Source organism: Microchirus variegatus (assembly GCF_963457635.1).
Source record: "Microchirus variegatus genome assembly, chromosome: 18".
In the NCBI taxonomy this organism is placed as follows: Eukaryota; Metazoa; Chordata; class Actinopteri; order Pleuronectiformes; family Soleidae; genus Microchirus; species Microchirus variegatus.
In genome coordinates, this window is record NC_139819.1 from 6,372,873 (window position 1) to 6,398,566 (window position 25,694).

The following is a 25,694-nucleotide window of genomic DNA, read 5'->3' on the forward strand; positions in this document are numbered from 1 at the left end:
TTTTTTAACCAACAACATATGCAGTGGCTGTATACATTTATATTTGGACTCTTTATGGGATGGAGAGGCGTCACCATAGGTCAACCACAGAGAAAAACCTTTTTCTGTAACATTTTGCACTCATTTCACATCATTCTGAAACCACAGCAGCCAATTTATCACCAGTGCCAAGGAGATGATGTTTTTTGTCTGCAGTTGTCTGTTTTTATTTCCGTCTGTTTATGAGCAGCATAACTCAAAGTAACAGACAGGGGTGTAGGTTAAGATCTGTGCGTTTATTGTATCCATTGTGTTGTTGTTGTTGTTTTTTGTACTTTAACAGGTGTTTTGACGTCTGCCGTTCAATGTTTGTCTGCTCGTCTAACGTTTGCCGAGTGGTGCACAAAGAATTTCTCAAGGGACAAATAAATCGGTCTATTTATGTAATGCCTCAATGTTAAATTGTATTTTTCAGGACAACCTTGAAAAAAGAGAGTTTGCTCCCCATGATTGCCGGTCAGCAGCTGCTTCGTGTTCTCACTTCATATAATGACAGAGTGATTTAGCTGAGGTTTTCTCCAGGTTCTCCGGCTTCCTCCCACAGTCCAGAAACATGCAATATGGGTATTAGGGTAAATTGGACACTCAAAATTGACCGTGGTGTGAGAGTGAATGGTTGCTGTTGTGTGGCTCTGTGACAGGGTGTACCCCGCCTTTTGCCCTTTGTCAGCTGGGATTGGCACTAGCGCAGAGTGTCCTCCATGTTCTGCCGCTCAAATCCCCGTTTACCTCCTCGTCTTACCACAGCCCATACTCTTTTTTTTTTCCACCCCATCTTATCACTATCTTTAGTGATTTATATTTTAACCTACAACCTGCCAACCATTTCATCTGTCTCAGCACCTGGGTTCACTTGTTTAGAACCACTAGTGAACAGTGGGGGTTTTCAGAGGAATGAGGAATACAGTGTGATGAATGTCCTTCTGTCCTCCTCAGTCTTGATACACACCACAAAGCAAGATTAGGAACATCTGTGTTTCTTCTTCTTCCCCAGACTCCGAGGTCATCAGATCAAGGCGTCTCGATGTGGTCATCTTGCTCTTCTTGGTTAGTGTCCTACGTGCCTTCCTCGTCAGACTGTTTTTAACAGATACATCTGGCCACAGATAAATATCTTACAGAGAAACAACAGTCACAACACTAACGCAGGGGAGGAAGTCGGTGTGCGATAATGAAGATGCTTCTCTTTTTGCAGTAGAGAACATAACAAAATTATGTTACTGCTTTAACCTCGGAAGTATTGTATCTTTATCAGTGCTTTAATGGAAAATAACATTTATTCATTAGAATTCTTCACCTTTAACCTAATACGGGCATAGTTTAGTTCAAAACACCTGTAGTCTAAACATTCACACCACACTGGGTAATGCCCACACAGAACTGATTTGCTAATCTTTCTGTTCCTGAGACCCAAGGCCGTATTTCTCCCTTTCTCCTTACACAGTCGCCTTTTGTGTGCTACACAGATAAGTTCATGACGTGCGAACCGGCTACAAAACTATGTAAAATTTCTCTGTGCCTCGGAGCCATTTTGACTTGCCTCTGAGGTGTTGTCCATCTTGACTCTCTCTTTGCAAAGAAATAAACGTCTCTTCAACAAGCCATTTGATACTCAAGCTTTGATATCCTCATCAGGCATCTTAAGACAAAAACAAACGCCTTATAATTTTAAAATTACTGTTTGTTGTTTGTTTTTAAAGTATGTGTGTAAGCACATTCTCAAGTTTATGCTGAACAGTGGACCTGGAAGTGACAAACAGATTCTGATGTTATAAATATAATGTAAAGCTTTACTTGTTACAAAAAACAAAACGGGTGGTTATTCACTATTTTTTATTATGTTATTTCACTTTTTTTAGTTTGTTGCGATCAAACTGTGATTTCTAACAGTTTTGGTTTAATTAAGGGTGCTTTCACTGTATCTTGTCATTGTTATTGTATGAAATCATAACATGACTAAAACCAAAAAAATGACTAAAACATCTGAGCCTTATTGGATGCAACATCTCAAAATGCAGTACTGAAAGTATTTAGGGGATGGAAGTGTTGAGCAACCACATAGTCAGCTGATTTTGGGTTATGTGGCGTCTCCAACTCGTCAACACAAAACAGCTGTGCTCATTGGACACTCGGCTCTGTGGACACTCCGCTCTGGACGCAATCAAACCAACAGCAGCAAAATCTGTCATCTCTTCTGCAGGTATTATTACATTTTTTGACTCCATAATATTTGAAATTTCATTGAAAAATTATGTTGAATTTGATACAAAATGTTAATCTTCTATCCCCCACTTTCTCCACAGCTGTCATTCTTAAGGGAAGTGAATATGCCAGATTGGGACTATAACTATGATCTGGACTACAACTACACTTATGAAAACGACTCAACGCCACACGAGGAGCATACTTTTCACCATGAACCGACGTGTTTTAAGGAAATCACGTGTGTGCTTCTCCTGGTGGTCAGTGGGCTCATTTTCCTGCTGGGCTTCTGTGGAAATGCCCTGGTAATCTGGATTTCTGGCTTTAAGATGAAGAAGACGGTCAACACCACGTGGTACTTGAGCCTTGCCATCTCGGATTTTGTCTTCTGCGCTTTCCTGCCGTTCAGCATCACCAACATGGTAATGGAGGAGTGGATCTTTGGCCGTGCCTTGTGCAAATTCACCTCCACCGTGATGTTCCTCAACATGTTCAGCAGCATCTTCCTCCTCGTCATCATCAGCATCGACCGTTGCATCTCTGTCATGGCTCCAGTTTGGGCCCAGAACCAGCGCACTGTCAAGAAGGCATCCGCCGTTGTTGTCCTGGCCTGGATTCTGGCCATCGGTTTGAGTTTTCCCTCTATGATTTTCCGCGACGTTAGCAGCCACCTGGGTCGTACCATTTGCTTCAACAACTACACATTAAACCAGCACAGCCACAAGATCGTTGCACTGAGCCGCTTCCTCGCAGGGTTTGTCGTCCCCTTTCTCATCATCATCATTTGCTACTCTGTCATCGTCCTCAAGCTCCGCACCAACAGGATGGCTAAGTCCTCCAAACCCTTCAGAGTGATGACGGCACTAGTGGCTGCTTTCTTCATCTGCTGGATGCCCTACCACGTGTTTGTGCTACTTGAGCTCAATCCCCACAGCCTAAATCATAACATTTTAATCACTGGGCTCAAAGTGGGCACGTCTTTGGCAGCCACAAACAGCTTCCTCAACCCTGTGTTGTATGTATTCATGGGCAAAGACTTTAAGCGGAAGTTCAAGAGCTCCGTTCTCTCAAAGATGGCAAACGCAATGGGGGACGAAGAACGCACCAACACCACCAACACCAGCCGGTATCTGTCCAGGTCCAGCTCTGTGGATGGCAGAGCTTCCACACGTATTTAGAGGTATCAGAAATGGTTTCAGTCCCTGTGTTCATTTGAAAATGAGATTGCTGTTTTTCATGATGCAGTTGGTTTAGAGCAGATCTTTAATTTACCATTGCTTATGTAAGCACACTCCTGAAGAATCTGCAAATCAGAACCAACATACAAACATGTTAAGTCGTCTGTTGCTCTGGAGTCTGCCTCATTCAACAACTTTCATGCACAATGTACAGTAAACAAACTGCTGCCTCCAAAGTATGATGTGGTTTGTTTATGGATGCCACAGTGTGCCACTATTGCTCATATTTTATTACAATATGACAGAGAATTAAATCTGTTCAGTGTAAAATGTAAAGTGTAATTATTTTTCTCGACTGACTGAATCAGAGAAGAGACAAAGCTGATGTTCCTCAATTCTAGTCCTATGATAAATTCTGAAGAGTTTTTGTGAGATGAATAAAGTCTTCTCTTTCTAACATCTCTTTCTAACAACCACATATAGTACAAATAACACAAACTCAGCTGTTACCACTAAGTAACAACAGCTGTTTGTTGAACAAACATGTATTTTTATTCATGCGTAATAAATTGTGATTATGGTTTGTACTTTCTGAAATAAAGGTTGTTTTTTTATGCTCCAATCGCTGTCTTTGTTTAATGTCTCACTGCTCACGATTAATCACTCTTTTTTTGAGAAAGAAATGTCCTCATTGACAAAGTGAGAGCAATTATGTCAACACAAGCATCTGGTGGTTTTGTTGATGATGAAACACTGGAGGGCACAGGGAAACACAGAGTAACAACAGTGAGTAACAGTGGAACTCTACCTTTAAAGCTGCACGGGCCATATGTTGAAGTGTTATGTAATTTTGACTGACAAAAAGATTCAATTATTTTACAATTATGAGAGGTGCAGGCCAACACAAATAAGACGACATTCACAGGACACAAGAAAACGAAACTAAAAATGAACGAGTGGTGTAGCTGTTCATATCAAAGTTATGTAGAGGCACCTGTATAAATGGGTATTCCTATAAATTACAGCTGAATCAAAGACCATTTTAGTTATATATGCGTGTCTGTAAGAGTCTGTTGTTTTTCCTCATGTTAGCATATTTTTCTTATCCAAATGCTAATAATAAACCTTAGCTTTTACACTCTGGTCAAAACCTGGTTAAATCTGCTAAAAAAATGTCACAATGTTACAGTGGTAACAATCTTTTATTTAAATCCCCCTTTAAATCAATCATCTAGTTTATCTGAAAAAAAGTAAGGTTTGAAAAGTGTAATCATATAAGTAGCATGGAAGTAGGGGTTTATAGGAAAATTGGGATAAAACCAACCCAGGACTCAGTTGAGATGGGCAGTGGTCCGTCACCTTTGTGGGCTGTATTTCCTATCTATGCAGGATGAAAGGTGTCAACACATGGAGTTCACATAGAAACAGACTAAGCTCTCTTTACGACACTTACGATGTTCTCGCACCTTCTGCCTTGTGTACGAAAGAGTGAACACGCAACGGCCAGTTTGGCTAAAGTAGGCACACTACTCGACAAACTGTATGATATTAGTCTTGTCATTTAAAACATTTTAATGCAGACATGTTATATATTATAACTTTAAATTTGATTAAAACTACTCAAGTTATCGTTGCAGCAGACCGTGACAAATTTTACCCGCATCAGCGAAGCATGACGTTGTTAAAAGGCTGCTTTATGACGCAGATGAAAAATGTCGCAATAGCAAGTGACCAATGACGTGACCTTTACACTGTTACTCACTCAGTTATTCATTCACTTCCTTTGCAGATGTTTGAGTTTCATCCAAAAGAGCATGCAATAGAAACGTATGCAACATACTTGTTTATTGGGGCTTATCACTTTACATTCCATAGAAAATACATTCAAATGTGACACCTACGTTCAGAAAGTGCCTGCTCGTCAATGCAAGTGAGAGCCAATAAAGTTTAAAGCATGTGTTAAAAATAGAAACACCTTCCATTGAATTGTTTTTGCAATACAAATATCTTCTTCTTTTTTTGACGTGTCAGCATACACTGTAAAAATAGATTTATATTATATTGAAAATGGAAGTCAGTTAATGTTCTCTGTCTCCCAGTACCCAGTGCTTTAGTTATTTATACAGCATTTTCATGTATTTAATCATTTGCTTATCTTTAATGCATATGCCACAGCACATTGAGTACCATTATAAGACGTGCTTCGCTATAAAAATCAGAGCGCGATGTTTCACACTTTAGTTTTCAGCCAGCATTAACCGTCGTAGCTTTTTCTCACAACAAAGCAATAAAAAAAAAAGTAACACTTTTTCACATTCAGTATGATTAACTTAAGATCAAATCATAATATAACGATCACTACTACTAACGAGAACCTCCAGTCTGTGACATAATGTCTAATTCTTCAGTGATCTTTGGGGTGAGTGTTGCACAGCGGGGGTGCTTTTTGGATTTTTCTGCATCAAGTCCAGTGTCAGGAAAAAAACAACTCACAACCAAATTATTCAGTGAGACAAATAAATGCTGTGAAGATAAATCCTCCGCTCTCATCAAGAGGGAGTTTTCGTCTTTTCATCTGAGTTCTTCATCATCAAAAAACATCATTCGTCATTTCTCTATAACATACAGTCGGTTGAATAATCTACATAAAACACACAGTGTCATCATCAGGTAGTTAAAGCCTGCATATTGCATTTTCCTCCAACAAAAGGGCTAAACATTCCAAAGAAGTGTGTGTTTAAAGAACAACATTATTGTGAAAACGATGCTTTCATATCTCGTTTAGGATCAAAGGTTTTTCTTAACTTTGCAGTCAGAGTTGTACCTTGTGCATAGAGAGGGACAAGAAGTGCTTTTTGCTCATGTTCATGAAATCCAAACCTCCCCTTTCTTTATCAGTGCATGAAGCTGCAGGGAATTAAAAACAAAGATGAATAAAAAATGAAAATTGGAGGTTAGACACTGATTTCTTTGCATGACAAATTCAACCTAAATTACTTTACAGAAAAAATAATTGAAACAGCTATTAAAGTCATGTCATTCTACAAAAGAGAACAGACCAGTTAAGTGAGGAAAGGGAGAGGGGGAGATCACATTTATCATCTTGGCATGTAGTCCTCTGGAACTCCAGACATGTTCCTTTTCCTCAAGACCGTATCTACTGTCCTGATCAGTTCATTAATGTCTGCTCGCATTTCGCTTGTATACGGGTCATATTCTAGTTTGCGCAGCCCGGAACGCTTGAAGTTTCCGTCTTTCTGGCCCTCGACGCAGAGCAGTCGGTCCTCGGAAACGTTCAAACCTAGAAACTGAACCATGCCCTTGAGCCGCCTGAACAAGTCCCTCTTTAGTCCCTCGAAGTGGACCACGTGGACATTCTTCCCATAGTTCAACCAGTCCAACGTGTGGGACGCCCACCAAGGGGCATAGTTCTTCACAAACTCGGGCCACTCTGTCGGACAGATGAGACAACACAAAATAATGTAAGACAGATCTCTCAGTGAAGACCTAAGCTAACTGGCTATTCACAGTGGCTTCATATGAATGATAAGTACGAGGCATTGGTTTGGTTCATTAAAAACTTAAAATAATTAAGAAGTTTGTATGAATAATCTCTATATGGTGTGCACACACTCGACTCTAGTGTGCATACAGTTCCTACAATAATCTGGGTTTCATCTGTGATCTCAGCAGAGTGACTGAGCTGAAGTCGTTGTCAGCTGGTTCATTCTTTCATTTCTCATTTCTCAAAAACAGGCACTTCAATTGTTCCTGCGGACGTAAGCATGATCATGTCTTCAAAAATGAAACCACATGCTCAGTCATATTTGCTCAAAAGGATTTGTTTATCTCCTTTTGCTTACCATTTTGTGTCACTGTGCATAGTTGCAGTGTTAATTTGACAATGTTTAAACTGACTACTAAGTAATTGGATGAAAACGGAAAGACATTTTTCATAATCTTTTCTTCAAATTGATTGTTTTTAACCATATGTTGAGATGTTTAAAATTCCTCTTATAAAATGGTGACAGTCAAGTGATTCCCTTAATTTAACATATCCACCCATATACATGCAGCCGGCTATTCCCTTATCCAATGTGATCACAAACTAATATCAAAACAAATCAAGTGCCAAAGTAGCAATTAACACATCTTAATATAATGGAAAAAAAACAACTATAAATAATTCATGGCTCTGACAAAAAGCCTTGATTAACTTGTTGTAACACTATCACAATGCTTTGACACATCTGCTTTGTTTGTTTACATCGTGACGACGGAATGAAATGTTAACAAAACCGCTTTCACCTGCTTACCTTTCCCTTTCCAGTGAGCCTGGGAGGCAAAGCCAATGTGGCCGCCATATTTTCTATTAAATTCTGCCATGAGGGCTTTGTAGGGGTTTCGGATCATGAGGACGCCAGAATCAAAGGCTTCGATCTCCTTCCTGCCGCTCTCGTGTGTCTTGATGCAGATCGTTCTCCCACTCCGCCAGTGGTCCCGTTCCCCCTTAAATCCTGTGAGACCAAAGACGGTTAATATTTTGAATTCATGCTCGATTACGTTTTGGAATCGTGTCAAATTGTGTGTTGAGGGGAAGACCTTTATTGTAAAGGGAACCATCAAAGTAATAGCTGCCGGTGTAGAAGCCGGTGGCGAGCTCTATGAGGTGGCGAGCCCACGTGTTCCCGGCTCCAGGGAAACTGGCGAGAGCCACCAGCTGTTTAGCACGAGTGGGGAGGAAGTGGCGGTCCATGCAGCGGTTATCTGAAGACGGGAAACAAAGACAGAAAGATGAGCTGTGGGTTTATACATGCAAGTAACGACAAGCCAATGCTCACTTTACAGACAAGAGGACACCGGATGTTCTTTCGTAACGCAACCCACTAGAGTCAATTTAGTGTGGATACCCCAGCCCTTGACCTGGCAGGGACTTGAACCGGCAACCTTCCAAATTCCCTTTCCGCTTGGCCTTGGCTTACCATCTCACAGTAAAAAAAAATTTACGTTAAAAATGATCTTTCACCACAACTTCAATGGCTATATCTGCCGTATACTTTTCAAACGCAACACATCCTGTTCCTGTTTCAAAGTAAAAGCACTCAAGTGTTCCAGTTCCCTGATTTTGTATGGGTGCTTTAGGTAAAGGCCTTAATTTATAGTCTGTATTCTTACAACGCCATGTTTCTACAGCAGCACAGTATAGAGAGCGGTAAACAAAGGAGTCGATGTGCACTCTCACCACGAAATTTCGTACACTAATTCGTACACGGTGGACCTATAACGCAATCAACCTTCAAATAGACAAGTGGAAGTGAGTCACTTTCAGTTCATTAATAGTTAAGTCCTGTGATATCAGGGGCTAAAGGGGAAAAAACAAAAAACAATTGTGTTGAAATATTGGAAGTTGGTGGAAAAGTCATTTAATATCATAAGAGAAAGAGAGAAGGTCAAATATATGGGAAGTTTTGTGTGTGGGTTTGTTTGACTCACTCTTGTTCCTGCATGCCCGCGTACTGACGTTAATGCGTTTGGTACGCTGTTCGGTCAGTTGAAAAAAACACCAAGAACTTCTTATTTTTATTATAATATTTTCAGTAAATCTTACTGTACCAGTTCTCTGTATGTTTGTATTAACACAGAATCAGTCACAGATATAGTCACACAGGATAGCGTCAGACACTTGGTAAAATTATCGTGCTGTTGCGTCCTGCACAGAGGAAGTGACTCATACTTTTAAGTAAAACTCCTTGTAAATGAAACTGTGTTGCCAAGTAACATAAGCATCAGCAGCAGAGCTGTCTGTGAGCACCGTGTTTACTAATGTGAGTGGAGGTCATGCCGCAGACTGGCCCATTTACTGTGTTCACTTTGGTTTCCCTCTGCATTTTATTTTCTTCATGTATGAACAACGGAGCATAATTGCATGGTTGAAGTGTCGCTCGGGTATATAACGTATAGTATTTATTGGAAAGCCCACAATTTACCAGCGTGGCTGTGAGTGTTTGCACAACATGACGCTCGTTCTAAGCTTCCTGTTGTAAAGCCTGGAGAGTCGCGTACTACGTCAGTTTTTTGAAACTGGGCGGTCACCTGCAACTAAGGCTGAATGATTTATGGAAAAATTGTCACTGAACAATACTGTAGATCAGTCAAAAAGACTTTAAAATCCCAAAAACATGCGTTTATCGCTAACATTTGCCACAAATGTCTATTTAACAGAGGAGTCTGGTGTATTTAGTGTCGCTGTATTTCAGTTCAGTGTTAATTAGCTGATTCTATTGATTCAGTTAGTGAAAAAAACTGCTTTACAAGTCACTATATCAGTATAAAACAATATCACGGCAGTTTCAGTTGTGAGACGTATGTTGCCAAACTTTACCTTGAACCTGCGTCTGGTACACCACAAAGTACTCTTTATTGCCGCAGCTCTCAAATTCTTCCCCGTGGCAACGGTGCTGACACTTGTCCTCTTCCTCCAGCTCGTGAAGCGAGAAAAGGGACGTGGGGAAGCCGCAGTAGCATCGATCTCCGGCCAGCACGGCGAGTGATTTCTCCTGAAACATGGCTGCCATTACACACCGCAGAGAGACCTACAGGTACAAATAATGTGACGCACGTCTCTCACCCTCTCCGTGCACATGTCCACACACTTGTCCACAGACATGTTTTGGATGACTGCGTTGAAAGGAAGTGCCAAAGTGACATTGTCCGGCCGATGGAAACAACCCTTGAAAATGGCGCTGCCATCTGAAACGGAACCAAACAAAACATTATTCTTTATCCAGATGAAAAGAAAGATTCACTTCAGTGACAAAGAAAGTGAAAACCGCTTCTGTCATGAAGTGTCCTCTCTCCCCTGATGTCTTAAGAAGACATCTCATTGGGACTCATCATGGGGGTTGCTGGTGCCAATCCCAGCTGACATAGGTCACCTGTCTTGTGTTCAATTATTAGTTTTCAGCTTCCAGGCCTCATCAAAAATGTATCTGTCTGACAGATTTCTGACTGAATGCATATTGTCATATCTTTTATTGATATTTTACCTCTTTAAAATCATATTTTATAGTATAAATAGTATAAAAATAAATGGCATAAATATTGTGAATAGTTTAATATATAATATAATTGAAATCATATTAATTATGATATACTTTTGGGCAGTCCATGGCCAGAGGAAACAGAACTTGGCTTGTGACTGGAAGGTTCCCGGTTTGATCAAAACAACAAATTTCATTTTGAACAAACTTAATTTATAAAACAGTCAGTCATGTGAATGTAAAGATCTCTAAGTGGGCAAAACCACAAAACAGCCACCTCGACACAATGCACTGCGTTTCCTCTTTGATGTTCTCACATGACAGAGATCAGGGTCAGAGGTGAAGACGCAAAACATGCAGAGCAGACTCAGCAGTCTGACTGACGGAAAACAAGGAGATGGAAAAAAGCAGAAATGAAAACATCAGTAAAACAAATTGATTGAAATTGGATTATATAATGCTTCCTACAGGTCACTTCAAGTTAAATCCAAGATACTTTAGTGTAATGTTGCATGTAAAGACATTTAGTCAGAGATGGAGGTGGTGGAGACGAGCTGTGAAATGCATGATGCTCACCGGCAGTGTTTTTACCCTGTGTATGTGCAACTCCACTGCCTTAACCAGTGTGAGTAACTCCTAGGACTTAGAGAGATATTATTTTCAGGTTTGCAGAAACCCTGAGTATACACTACCGTTCAAAAGTTTGGGGTAACTGAGTAATGTCCTTATTTTTTAAGGAAAGGCACTTTTTTCAATGAATATAACATTAAATTAATCAGAAATAGACTCTATACATTGTGAATGTGGTAAACGACTATTCTAGCTGCAAGCGTCTGGTTATTAATGGAATATGTACATAGGTGTATAGAGGCCCATTTCCAGTGTTCTAATGATACATTTGCTAATCACGTTAGAAGGCTATTGGATGATTAGAAAACCCAATTATGTTAGCACAGGTGAAAACAGTTGTTTGACAAAAGCAAAGTTTGAAGGGCAAAATTATTATTTTGAATTAAAAATCATTATTTCTAACCCACATTTTGATTCAAACCTATCTTTGTGAGGACATTTTGACCTTTTGAGGACTTGTGACTGGGCCTCACAACTTTAAAGGGCTTTTTAGGGTTAAGCTTTTCAAAAAGTATTGTTTCAGGTGTCCAAACCTGTTGTCTCTGAAAAAAAAGCATATTCACGCTAAATCAATTTTCCCCTTAGGGCAATAGAATTGGCTTTAGATAAGGTTTAGGTTAAATTTTTGTTTAGTTGTGGTGGTTAAGGTTACGGTAAGAGGCTGGGGGATGCCTTTATGTCTAGGAGTGTCCTCATTTAAGAGAGAGAAAGTGTGTGCGTGTGTGTGTGTGCTGACTTCCTTACAGATTAACAGAGTATTTCTATGAAAAGAGAAAAGATAAAGAAAAGAGAAGGGAGGAAGTAAAAGGTGTCGTCATGTTGCAGATGGGACTTTCTACCTGACGGGGAAAAAGTACAGACAGAAATGATACTTTCTTTCTTTCTTTGCTCAAACTACCTCATTACTCATTGTTTTTCACGTCTGACCAGCTCTTGCTTTATTCTGCTGTCAGCAGGCTGTATACTGTGTATGTGTTGAGTGCAGGCCACGGTTCACTGGGCTACATACCGTACTGTAGGTACCACGGCTCTCTGAGGACACAAGTAAACACAACATGGCAGCCTGTTCCCAACTGTGGCGTTGACCCAAAAATAAACACATATTTTCCTCTCACTGCAGTCAGACTGTTTGAGGATGAGGTTGTTTTCTGTTGAATTTCTGATCCAAACATGAATCATTAAGATTCAGAGGATCCTGTGTGATACTCGGTACTCTCAGTGCAAATTACACTTCTGTGAATCGATACACACTTGTGCCAAATGTGCCGGAGTTATTTTTTTTATCATTTTTATTATATATATTTTTTTAATCATGCTGACTCAGACTTACAGCGGCGCGCTGACTCATGGCTCAGCTCCAGCCTGTAGATGGACAGTCTGTTTGCTCCTCCACACAGGTTGCTCCGCTCTCCTTTACACTCCATGTTGCATTCGCTCTCCGAGGCGTTGGGGGCCTGGATCTTGTGACCGCAGTAGCACTCTGCTCCAAACTCCAGGCCTGCATACATGTAGCCTCTGAAGGACGGAGCAAATGAAGAGGATCAGTGCAATCTTTATTATTAGTTTGCCAAACTACTGTCCTTGGGCCAGTAAACAAGCACTAGAAAAGATATGATTCATTGAATGATGTGTGTCCACCTCTGATACAGTAGGTGGCGATACGCCTCCTTTCAGCTTCTTATTATTAGGCTTCTCCTGGTTGACCAGTCATGTCACAGATTACAACATCTTTAGCTGGCAGGGTAGTAGTTGTCTTTCTCTTACCTGGAAGAATATTTAATTCTGATAAAGCATAAACTCTGTGTTGTTGTCGGTCTGAAACTGTACCACTCTGCATTTTGCTAGGTTTTCTTCTTCCGTTTACTGGCTCCTCATATTATTCCTGGCTCAAAGCCCACGAGGTGGGAACTATGAAGCATGTGTGTACATGTGATAGTAATTCAAGCTCTGGTTCAACTTTTTTTTGACTGTGTTTAATGGTTTGTTATGTTATATTTTGACTGAATAGTTGTTTTGCATTTGATTAAATTGAATTGTTTTAGTTTAACAGAATTGAAGGAATAAATAATTTGATTTTGGAAACTTCTGAGAATCATTTGCTACACTTTTTAGTATTTTTTTCATTCATTTATTTAAAGATTAATTTTGCATCATAAATACTTTTTAATGTGAACAAGTTTCCATTTCATTCAACACTCACACAAATTATTTTTTTAAATTATGTGAAATATTCTACCAAATGTCATGATTGTGATCATTATATAACTCATATCGTCGACCTCTACTAAACAGAAGCTTTTTCTTCCCTCCTGCACAGACTAGATGTTCAGCGGATCATAGCTAATTTGAGTTTGAGATGCTGGCTCTGAGGGCAAAGTCAATTGCAAATGAGTTTATGGGGAAAAATCCATCACATGACGCCTCCTTGCTAACCCTAATCCTAACCCTCAGCACATGAGACGTCACAGAACAGGGTACGCCGATTAGATAAATGTGGGAAAATCGTCACTTCCAGGGAAGCTCAGCATATCCGAGAGTCAGTGGATGATTGGAGGAACTGTCTGAAAAGTGGAGCCAAATTTGACTGACAGTGTTGCAGAAATATACAGGTTAATTGATGTATGTCAAAGACCAGCAACCAGCCGCTGCTAGCCATTAGACCAATGTGTGGCTCACCAGGCCAGCACTGTACTATTTAAATTGTGTTGTTTATATTCAGTTCATCAAATTGTATTGACTTGTGAGCATCCATTACCGTGCATTGAGGCCAGTGAACTCACAGTGGCAGCAAATCCTGCTACAACCACACTGGTCAATAACCAGTGATGATTATTCACCAGTGTGGCATTATAACGCACTGTAAATATGGAAAAAATAAAATAATCTGTAAAACACTTTTAGTTTCTTCCCCTAGTCCTATTTAAAACATCAGCCTAAGCATAACATGATGAAGAAAATAAACTGAGGGATATCTCATGGAGGAGGATTGTTTTTTTTTAATATTTTTACTGCCATCATACCTTTCTGCACAGTTGTCCTGGCAACGGAATACAGTCATTCTTTTGTAGTCAAAAAAGGAAACTCCTCTCAGGGCTCTTTTCTGTGTGTTATCAGCGTGGCAGCCGATGTACTTTGCTGGAAAAAAAGAGACAAAATATGTTAGTGGCACACAGCAAGAATATATGTCTTATAACACATGAAAGAAAATGCTGTGAAAAGTGAACAGTATGAGCACACGGTGAGTTTTCTCCGCAAGGAAACACAGTGTGTTGAGCTCACATGGAATCCAAACTGGGGCAGAGTCTTCACTTATTTATAAAGACACACAACCCCTTCTAGTGGCCTGTAAGTTAGTCGCAGTCATGTCTGCATTTTTCAGAAGTGTGTGTGTGTGTGTGTGTGTGTGGGGGCTGGGCTTCAGTGAATCTCTGCAGTGTCTGACGGCACAGCAACCCTTCCACGGCTCCTCGGCTCTCATTAAAAACAAGCCGCACAGACTCTGCTGTACCTTCACCGACAACCCTCTCACCATCTGTGCTGTGCCATTAACCCCCTGAGCTTCTGCTCATCACTAAATGACTCCTCGTCCACTGCATTACTTTAATTATTATGGCCTAAAAGCCTGTGTTTCAGCTGCATGTTGCTGCAGGACTCGGCTATAATCCTTCTCCTCAACTATTGTTGAGATGTAATAAATAAATAAATAAATAAATGATAATAATCTGCTTTGTGATGACGGAAAAATGCTGATTTAATACAACAGTGACGAGCACACTGGTGCTTAGCTACATGACATGAGGAGAAAACGATGAAACAGCAGATGTGATTGATGATTATTACTCTTAATGCTATTATCAGCTGATCTGGGTCAGTATTTATTCTCCCTCTTCTTGTCATTCATGTATCATTAAATAAATTATTCCTTAATATGATAATAATGATAAGTAATGAAGGTGTTTATAATTTCCAGGTGTATTATTCCTGTTTTTCTTTGCTTTCTATGCTTTGAAGCAGTTAATTACTCCATCATCACTTTTAGCTGCAGTCCTCTGAGAGGAGATATTTCAGGGACTGTAAGAATGAACAGGAGGAAGAGGAGGAAGTGGGAAAACTGAGAGACCCTTCATGTGATCGGATAACTTTGAAAGTACATTGTTTGTTTTACTGACCTTGGAATGAAAGTCGTGTAATGGAGTGCTTAACAAACGTTGTAATACATGCACAATAATGCTTAGTGATGCTTTTGTAATATAGTCATATTACCAATTTTCACTGTGGGTTTGATTCTCTTTCAGCTCAAAGATGTTGGAGTCTCGTTTAAGTCTAAGTGAGGACACCACGTATACATAATGTATTCTCCAGCCCCTTACCCTAAAATTAACCATCATAACTAAGTGCCTAAACCTAATTCTAAGCCTAAAACTAGGGATGGGACGATACGGCTTTCTTGTATCCCATTTACCAATACCAATATTAATCCGATACAGTGATTTTAGACCATTTGTGAAACGAAGAAGAAGTTAACAACACATTTGTGGCGAGTCGTTTTAACTCATTGGCTGCCAGCCATTTTCAGCGCAGAGATCCCCATCCATGCTGCCAAGCGTTAGAGCATTTTGACTGATTTTCCAAGACCCACAAAACAGTGTGTTCCATGACTATGTAAACACAGAAACTACCAAAAGACAGAGTAGATTCTCTTCTTTCATCAGACGTCATTGGCAGTAAACGGTTGTATTTGAATTGACGTCATTGCCAGCCGAATTGTTAAAGACATAGTTCTCAAGCTGTGTAACAAATATTGTTCTCCCAAAAAGTAGAAATAAACAGCCCAAACATGACTCGGTTAAAATTATGTTTTTTTGGGATTGTATGAGATCCTACAATTTTATCTGTATGCTATCCGATCCATTTTGACTATTATCAGACCGATACTGAACAATACCGATTCCCATCCCGACCTAAAACCAGGACTGAAGCCCTTTCAAAGTTGTGGGCCCCAGTCACACAATGTCCTCACGAAGACAGCTATGTACGTTTCTTTGGACCTCACACAGATATAAATACAAGTACACACACACAGCAGTCACTCACACTCAGTGCACGTTTCATATTTATGGCTGTTCTCCACATGCCAGTGTGCTTGTACCGCACATTGGAGGGAAACCAGCAACCCATGTAATCACTGTGAAGCTCCACTGCAAATCATAATTATTTATGACTATTCAGAGTCTATTTTAAGATTCACATGAGCGCTGTAGTTCACTGCAGTTGTGAGGTATGGGTCCATTATTTTAGTATTTCCTTGTACTATTTCCTCCGCTCCACCACATTTTTCTGCACTACATTTTATATCTCCCGATCTTGAGATTTTGTCATATAATCATGTTGTGCCATCATTCAAGGTCAAATATGTCAGCTCTGGACACAGTTGATGTTTTCACAACATTTTTGTGTTTTTGTCAAATGTCAGTGAGGAGTTTAAATGTTAAAACTTGAAGCTGTTTATTGAAAAGAAAACAGCACAAATCATTGAAGGTTTCATAATCATTACCTCACTGTACGTGACCAAGTGGAAAAATGCAGTGTCACGTCGCTCATACGTTTCACAACTCTTCTCTTAGATTAATTTCAGTCTTTTTGTACAAATGTGTACCTTTATTCATTATTATCAGGAGTGTTTAATTTCATTGGATTTTTTTTTTACGTGGATGTAAAGTCTTGGGGTAAATTTCAGCCATCACTTAAGCCGGGGGAAAATATCTGACATGGTTTGAATGTTAAAACTGCAGTGTGTACATTTTGAATATAAACAAATGTTTATACCAGTGTGAAATGAGTTTGAGTTTAAGCCAGTCAGCTCCACGTCACTCTCTTTGCGTTTCTCTCTCTGAGCCCTACAAATAATCTTCAATAGTTTTTGTCCATATAGTTGAAACATCAAAGGAAAAACAAGTTATGTAAATGTACATGCTGCAGGTTTATAACAGTATAATAAACACAGTCTCGGTTTAACTCACCTCTTCCATCGTCCACATCTTTGGCATTGCGTCCTTTAAGTGCTCTGTTCCAGTTGCTGGTGTAGTCTCCCCCTCTGACCTCTTTCCCCTGTCTCTCCTGTCCCCCCTTCCTTTTCATCCAGGGAGGACCATACCTCCTGCCAGACCTGTGCGTCTCCTTGATCACCCGGCTCATGCTGCCGAGCCCCCGGGTGTCTGACGACGAGGTGCGTCTCCCCAGCTCTGCGGCCGCCACCGACTCCCGGCTCCCTCTGCCTCCGGGGCCGCTGTCACCGACGAAGCCCGAGTGAAGGAAGACGAGGCTCCCGGCGGTCAGGTAGAGGAGGATGAGGGAGAAGAAGCGGACGGGTTTCCTTCGAAAATAGCGCTGTATCTTCAGCAGAGCCTTGGCCATGCTGGCTCCCCTGCCTCTCAGAGACACTGTCCCCGTGATGAAAACACATAAAGCAGGGTAATCGACAGCAGCTCTCCCCGTTTCAGCCACCAACTAAAATAAAGAGTGCCTTAATCCTGACGCAGGAAAGTTATCACACATTAACGTGACTTTTCTCTCCAGTGAAGGATCCCTCATGACGACTCTCTGCGACTGTGTCCACGTTTGAGCCTCTCTGCTGACTCTTTACCCCGGAGAGCTGGCTGCAGCTACCACAGCATGAAAGGTGAGTGACTCAGAGGTAAAGGTGATCGCTCAGCACTGCTGTCACTCCGCTGATCAGCCCTCGGAGGCTGCGCGGCGCCAGCACCAGCACTGCTGTGACACTTTCTCCCACGCTGTGCAGGAGCTGGTTTATTTACAGCTAAGCTGAGATCCTTTCACCTTTGTGGCATCCACTATTCACTGAGACGGTCCAAGAGAGAGGGAGTGAGGGGAGGAGGGGGGGGCGTGACTCACCATCTGGAGCAAAAAACAGAGAGAGAGAGAGAGAGAGAGGGTGAACACCTGAGTAAGCTTTATCACTCATGGAAAAGAAGAAACTACATGAGCATGATAGAAAAGACAGAAGTCAACAGTACTTGGGTACAAAATGTATTCAAATTTCTAGCAACGTTTACTTTTACACCACTACAGTTCTTCTAACTATCTTTGTTACTCATTACTACCTAATAAAATCAGAGGAAGAAGAGTTGGTAATGATCTATATTTATATAAAGCTGCTTCACTAGTTTTCACCCATTCACACATGGGGATAAGTGTCTTGCTCAAGGACACACGTAGACTAGCAGAGCCAGAAATTTAACCCACAACCTTCCAGTTGAAAGACAAGTCACCCTACCACTGAGCTACTATGGCTCAATCCTACTAATTAATACTTTTACTTCTAAAATTTAAGTACATTTTATATCATAACATTACTTTTGATACTTAAGTAAATGTCGTATACTTAAATATTTTTAACGTAAGTAATAATATTACTTAAGTTACTAACTCTGCACTATTTAGTGCAGAGTCCAGGAACTGTTTACCAGTTAGCTCCTTTAGCGTCGTTAGTGCACCTACAGTCAAACTTGACCAGTCTGTTTTTTAAAGGAAAAGAGCAGCGCTACAAATGACCAGCGTACCTGTGCCTCTGTTGAGGCACCGGTTACGTACATACGTACATACGTACACATGACGTCATGCGCGTCTTTTTCCAAACTCGTCATGCGTTAACACCTTTAACGCTGTTAAAAAGTGACTTCAACTTCTACCAAAGTCATTTTCTGGTAACACACTTGCACTTTTACTCAAGTTTTTTACGCTGTGCTTTAAATGAATCCTGAAAGTCTTATTAGAGACACAAACACTCACAATCTATACATGTTCTTTTGTAGTTTTGAGCTTTGTCCTCTGTCAAACTAACATTCATGAAACACAGAAAATGAGCAATAGAAAAAATTAAACTCATAGTATGATTTAAAACAAATAAAGACCCACACAACGCATATGTTGCTGTTCACCACACAGTGAACACACTCTGAGTTCTGTGCTATGATCTGTAATAATTATGGTTAAGCTGAGAGGAGAAAAACAGAAACAAACCCTGCAGCATTTTCACTGATGAGACTGGCAACTAATGTTGTCTGGGAAAGTGAAGGGAATTAAACACATTATTCATGACGATAATTTATTTAAATGTGTGTGAGAAAAGAGCACAAAATTACACGGCTCAAATTAAAGCTACTCTTCGATCAAATCTACGACAGGCGGTCTAATTGAACGTCTTATTCTCATCATAACTCAGTCTGGATTTGTTTTGGGAGGAAATGGCTGAATCTCGACTTTCCAAATTGTCAGCAGTCTTCCTCAAAGGAGTCTCTGTTCTGGGACCAGGGGGCTACAATTGGTAGGTAACGCAACACTCTTCAGGGTCAGCGAACTTTCCACAACATTGGAGAGGACACTGGCCCTTGTGGCTTTCCGACTGCCACAGGGCAAATTAAATTGCAGAATACTTGTCACTTGAAACCTCAGACCCCCCTCGGCTTTCTGCCCCTCTATGTTTCGTTGCATTAGTCTGGGAAGAACTCCTGGACCCTCAAGGAGAAATGGATCACTTTCTGCTGATGAGCCCACAGCATCCGGACACGGATACAATCCTCGTCCTGTCTGACTTCTCGCTGCTCGGTGACTTCTAAATACCTGCCGAGGAAGAGGAGGAGGAGGGTTTTCACTGCCGCTGTCTTTGTCTGCATCTCAATGACTCTGTTTTGTCTTCGCTCTGGTCAAATAAACACCGACTGCAGTGAAGGTATAAATGAAGGGCACAGACGCCGATAGAAAACAATCTGCCATCACGTTTGACGAGTGAGTTTAATACAAAATAATGATAATACTTTGCCGGAAATAAACCTGATCTGCCTCAGCACCTTAAGTCCCACGGAGTCATTCTTTTCTTTTATCTTAAGTACATTTTTTTTAACTATTTAAATGCTTTATTTAATTCATAGAACAATAAAAGAATTGAACATGGACATGAATACTGTTTTTGAGTGAAAGCAGCCGCTTAGTTTGCTTATTCTCTGTCCAATTCTGTAAACTAACAGCATAAGTAACAATGCAGTCTTCTAGATTTTTCTTTCTATTGTCTTCTGTGTACCAGCTTCTTTTTTGTTTTTTTCCCAGGTCAAAGGTCAGGTGGGGGGGAACTGTTGAGCATGCACAGTGTCATAGCCAGTTTGTGTCCAGTTGAACGTGCAAATATGAGTCAGATTATCATATTTATATGATGTTTTCAAGGTTCAGTTTTGTCAAACAAACAAAATAATATAATATATCATCATCTAAACGCACTGTTTGCGTCTGTCGAGGGAAAGGTAGGCGTTATATAAATGATAAAGGTATAGGTATAAGGTAGAGATGGTACGATAACACTTTTCTGTGTCCAATACCGATCACAAACTTGAGCATCTACCGATTTTAAGACCACTTATAAAACTATGAAGCTGCTAACACATTTGTGCGGAGTCATATCAAAGACCCAATCCAACTGTGTCACAAATAGTTCTCCCCAAAAAGACGAAATAAACAGCCCTCACATGACTCAGCTAAAATTATTATATTTATCTTCATTTTTACACTCGTAGTGAAGCATGTGACATATGGGATTTTTCAGATTGTTCAGATTGTATCAGATTCCACATTCATCTCTATGATATCTGATCCAGTGATTTTTGACAAGGGGCCACACGGGTGGTGTAGTGGTTAGCGAACGGTCGGAAACCAAAAGCCTTTCTGCATGGAGTTTGCATATTCTCCGTGTTTCCTTCCACTCTACTGATTGTTTGTCTCCGTGTCCCTGTCCAGGGTAAGACTCCGCCATATCGCCCCATGCCAGCTGAGATTGACGCAGGATAAAGCGGTAGAAAATGGATGGAGGATTTTGACCGATTCCCATCTCTAGTATAAGGTAAGACGATAGATTACATATTGTGTGCACACGTTACGGATCTTGTAAACACAATTGATTATACTGCACAAGATTACTGGCTCTGTAGTCAGTTTAGAGCAAACAGCTCATGCCACAAAGACTGAAAATGGGGGGGGGGGTGGAGACATGTAACACTTTGGTTGTCATGGTTGATTAATTCAAAGAAAAATGTCACAATAAGTTCCTGTCACTCTTCATGCAAAGCTGCATTAATCAGCCGCTGGTTCAGGCTTAGCATGGTATCGATCTTCTACTTCACAAACTGCTCCTTTAAACATTTGTGTCTGAAATATCAATGAAAGTTCAGGGCTCGTTTCATTCCCATGAACAGCGTTCAATCCACAGGGATGCATATGAATCCACTCCTTGTATCCTATTTGTTGAACATGGACTCCCTGGCTCAGCATTTCATTCCCCTTTTTCAATTTATATTTTAGGGCGACTGGATTCAGTAACAGCCTTAGAGAGATTTAATCATATTTTGGTTACCTACATGGTCACAGGGTCTAAACACAAACATAAAGGGCATCATTTCAACATGCCTCTTACTCGGAAACCGTATCCTGTAAATGTTCTCAATATGATTTAGATCAATGAAGGTCACGAGCAAAGACTCACAAGAGAGTATTGTTGCCTTTGTGTGTGTGTGTGCACACAGGTCATATAAAGGCAGTATCTAAACAGCAGTGATGTGCTCCCGTTCTGAGAGCATAGTAAACGGGTTTATGACGACGAACAGATGGAGACATAAAGGCACAGCAGCACATACGACACCAACAACGTTCTGCGGCTCGCAAATTCAAACGTGGCCTCGCAGGTTAATTACCGATATTAATAATTAATGTCCTCCCCCGGATAGGAAAATGAAACTGAACTCTACTCAAAGTCAATTTCAAGGTTCAAATTACTGTAAGAGAAAGTGGACGGACTTGACTTGGTTGCAAGCTCATGGTTTCCTTGTGATGCAGTTTAATTCTCAGCTCACAGGTATACGTAGTCATGAAAAAAAAAATACATATCTGTCTGAGCTGAAGCCAATCTGGCGTTCACGTTGAAATTATGAATTTAATTATCTAATTCAATGTCTGAACAGGGCCTGCTCATTTCTTTAAGGGGGCCCTAAGCTGAATTTGATTCCCCCCTAGAGTAGCCAGTGCTTGATTATTATTGATACAAATATAACACTATAAATTGCATTCATTATAGTTGTGTTATTTACCAAACCAGTTTCATTTCCATTAAATGACTTTGGTTCTTAAAATGTAGACAAGATATTCAAATGTGCACTAAATCAGCAAATCTTCAAGTCCAAAATGAAACCAAATAACTTATTTATAACTTATCCAAATAATAAAATTTAGATAAGGACATCTATATAACTTTAATATGTTAAAATATGTTAAAACACTACTGCTTGGGGCCCCCCTGCAGCCGTTCACTTTGCTTATATCTAGGGCTGGCCCTGTGTCTGAAAGAAGTTGTGTAAAACAAGGGATTGAAAGTAGAAAATATATTTAAAATCTCAATACATCACCTCACATTAAAATTGCACCAGTGGCTAAACAGGTGCTAAGTCCCTTTAAGGCAGTGATTCCCAAACAGGGGTACACAAAGTGATGCAGGGGTATACGCACACATTTTGACACCACTGAACCACTGAAAATGGAATTTGATCAGAAGCCACATCCTGATTTCTGGATCATACTTTGCAGAGAGCAGTCTGTGCTGGCCAAACACAGACAGACACTAGTTGGTTTTCTTTTGTTGGTTTTTTTAATTGTGCAGGAGGAGGGCGTACAAGGCTGGAGGTCAAATGTCTAAAGTTTGGAAACCACTGCTTTAATGGAACCAGTGTGTGAAGATCTAATGCCATCGCGTCACTCTGTGACTGCGCTGTATTTTCTACCGCTCTCGACCACAACTCCACTGAATTTTGCTTTTAACTACTGCTTGTAACTATCAATTTGCTGGAAATACACTTGTTTTAGTTTCTACTTTCAAGTATGTGGCACAAGTAAGAAGTTGGAGATGTGTGTTTTTGAATAAGTTTTCAATTCCCTTTATTGGAAAAAATGTGAAACAAAAGTTAAATACTTTTGTAATCATTAATATACAGTATTTAATGGACAATCAATCGTGATAAACTTCATATTCATAAATACAGACCACGTCCAAGAATTGGAGGAAACACAAAAGCCCCAAGGGACCATGTTCATGGAATAGTTTGGAGTTGACGTGAACCCACTGACTGACCATTAATTCACATTCATGCCGCATGAGTCAGCAACTGTTTGATCAGAGGGGAATTAGGTGGAGGAAACGTCAAAGGTAATCTTTGTCTGCCTCACGCCTCCACAAGGTTTATCCATAAATATTCTTCATATCTAACGTGGGACACATTGAGTCGCAGCAAAACAGCAGCTGTGCTCCACACCTCTCTGTTCTCTGTGGCCTTTTCATTCTATGTTGGAACAAAAGAAGCTAGCAAGAGAAAGATGAACGGATAATCAGATGAGATTAGACAAATAAATGTGTCTTTTTTTGATCTTCTAACAAAATATTGTAAAGATATAGAAGATCTAGAGGCTGGGTATGTAGAGGCAGATAAAATCATCTCTTTTGTTACTTGCTTCTGCTATTGCAGTTTTCACCTCCCCGTCCTGTGATTGCCAAAAACGCTTTCATTAGAACGTGGGAGAGGAATTTTGACTGCGAGACCTCTGAATCTCTACAGTGCAGATCTCGCTTACTGTGTTTTCATAGTGTTTTTTTTTATTTAAAAACACAGGAAAATGGCTGTGAGTGTGTGAAAATGTCAGAAACGCTTATTCCACAGTCAAGGCGCTGATCGTCATTTACATGATGATGAAGGAAAATCAGACAACAGTGTGATGGAAACAATAACAGTGGCAGGAAGAGAAGGTTAGAATAATCTGACTCTTCTCTCTCTGAACACACTAAACTTTTAATCCCATCCTGTACAACTGCACTGATCTAACTTACTGTTGTGTTAGATGTAGATTAGTTTGGCAGCAGAAGGGTTAACAGTGAGCCGCAGCAGCAGCCCTGACCCTGCACTCACCCTGGGGCCTGTCTTTCCGCTCTCCTGGTGTGTTTGGCCTGCCTGTGCACATTAGCCGTGTTTGTCAGATCAAATCAAACTAAAGATCGCATTCTTCCGCCCGCTGGCATTCAAGTTTACATAAAAATGTTCCATGCCTCTGACAGTTATCCTCGCGAAATGTTGCATGATGCCTGATTGTTACAGATCCAGCAGAAAAAGAAAAAAATCAGTACAACCAGGAGGCAGAAATATGTTTGAGATTTGTGACTCTGTGTTTTATTGTTTCACGCCTATGAATCAAACAACCTGAGGGCCAAAGAGCATCTAGTCTGGTCAAGAGGGGTCAGTTTAGAGATATACATTGGGGAGAGAGAGAGAGAACTGTTCAAAAAATGTTGATATTTTACATAATTTCAAAGTAAAAGTGTTTGTTTTGATATTAAATGATGGATATTTTTGCAATAACAAACATTTATGACGATCATATCCCTGTAATGTGTAATTTAATGTTAAATGTGATGAATATAAATTAATGTATTATATTATTAGTAGTATAAAATGTTAGTATTATATCTGTCCATATTCTATTGCCTCAGCATATGCACTTTCTTTACTGGGCAGACGTCTGGGCCATTGTGGTTTTCAATATGACATATAGTGGCGGGCCACAGGAAATTGATTAGTGGCCACATGCTGTTTCCTTCACCTTGCAGCTCCAAGTTTAATGGATACAGTGTGGAGAATAACATGTATATATAAGGCAACTTAATGAAGTTGGCAGCACCACATCTTTCTCTTCTCCCTCTCTTTCTCTGTGTGTAGTGGGAGTGAGAGTTATCGGGGGAGAGAGATAAAAGCAGGTATTAGAGATCACCATGTTTTAATAATGAGGTTCCACACTGGAGCTCTCAGTGTGTAACAGATAGAGAGAGAAATATTTGAAGATATTTGCCAACACTCTTAACATAAAAGTCAGAGTGGAGAGGAACTCCTCTGTGCAGACGCCAACTTTTAGGAGAGAGCGAAACATTTCCATTAACAACATGATCCGAATGTGCTGCACTTCTGGATGAACTGTTTTCATGTCAGCCATTTTAATTAACTTTGTCCTTGATCTGCATGTGTGCGTGCCTGTGTTAGTGATTGCCTTGATTACAGATTAGCCACTCAAAGAGAAAGTCAACAGCAAACATGTTTTCAACAGTGACGGACTGTATGCAGCCTCATGAGAAAGTTATTACACCGATAGAAATGTTTATTTCACTGTATAATAACCGCTCTATACCTGGATCAGGGTGCACAGATGGGTTACAGGAGGTTTTTATGGCGCCGTCATCAAATAAAAGTCTGTAATTAAGCACATTGCAGACTTTTTACTGAGGAGTTAGTGTGCATATTTTGTGTATAAACTAAATGTTTATTCATTCATCATATAAACTGATCAAAAACTTAACATTTAAGGGAACGCTTAATTATCACAATTATCTTTGACTTTGTGTGATTTTGGTTTCCATTGATGAATGTATTTAAGTTAATTTCAGTTAGGATCACGGCTGGAATGGTTCATCCATCAAGTTTTTATGCATGATTTGGGTGTTAATTCATTAATTCTA

General features: G+C 40.2%; 2 protein-coding genes across 2 annotated transcripts in view; one reads left to right on the forward strand and one right to left on the reverse strand.

Annotated features, from left to right (window-relative positions):
* Positions 1 to 2,366: 2,366 nt before the first annotated feature.
* On the forward strand, positions 2,367 to 3,570 carry cmklr1 (chemokine-like receptor 1; the record flags this gene model as incomplete). The annotated part of the gene is made up of 1 exon (XM_083905130.1): positions 2,367 to 3,570. The coding sequence occupies one exon, from the start codon at positions 2,367 to 2,369 to the stop codon at positions 3,417 to 3,419; it is 1,053 nt and encodes a 350-aa protein (XP_083761256.1). The 3' UTR covers positions 3,420 to 3,570.
* A 1,704-nt stretch (positions 3,571 to 5,274) lies between these two features.
* The window catches only part of wscd2 (WSC domain containing 2), a 35,787-nt gene continuing 15,367 nt past the window's right edge, over positions 5,275 to 25,694 (reverse strand). The window contains exons 2-9 of the mRNA XM_083904812.1: positions 17,110 to 18,004; positions 14,110 to 14,224; positions 12,420 to 12,604; positions 10,048 to 10,169; positions 9,802 to 9,976; positions 8,022 to 8,186; positions 7,736 to 7,936; positions 5,275 to 6,870 (exon numbers count right to left, since the gene is read on the reverse strand). Coding sequence (XP_083760938.1) covers positions 6,518 to 6,870; positions 7,736 to 7,936; positions 8,022 to 8,186; positions 9,802 to 9,976; positions 10,048 to 10,169; positions 12,420 to 12,604; positions 14,110 to 14,224; positions 17,110 to 17,503 — 1,710 coding nt within the window. The 5' untranslated portion in view covers positions 17,504 to 18,004 and the 3' untranslated portion in view covers positions 5,275 to 6,517. The remainder of the gene's footprint in view (positions 6,871 to 7,735; positions 7,937 to 8,021; positions 8,187 to 9,801; positions 9,977 to 10,047; positions 10,170 to 12,419; positions 12,605 to 14,109; positions 14,225 to 17,109; positions 18,005 to 25,694) is intronic.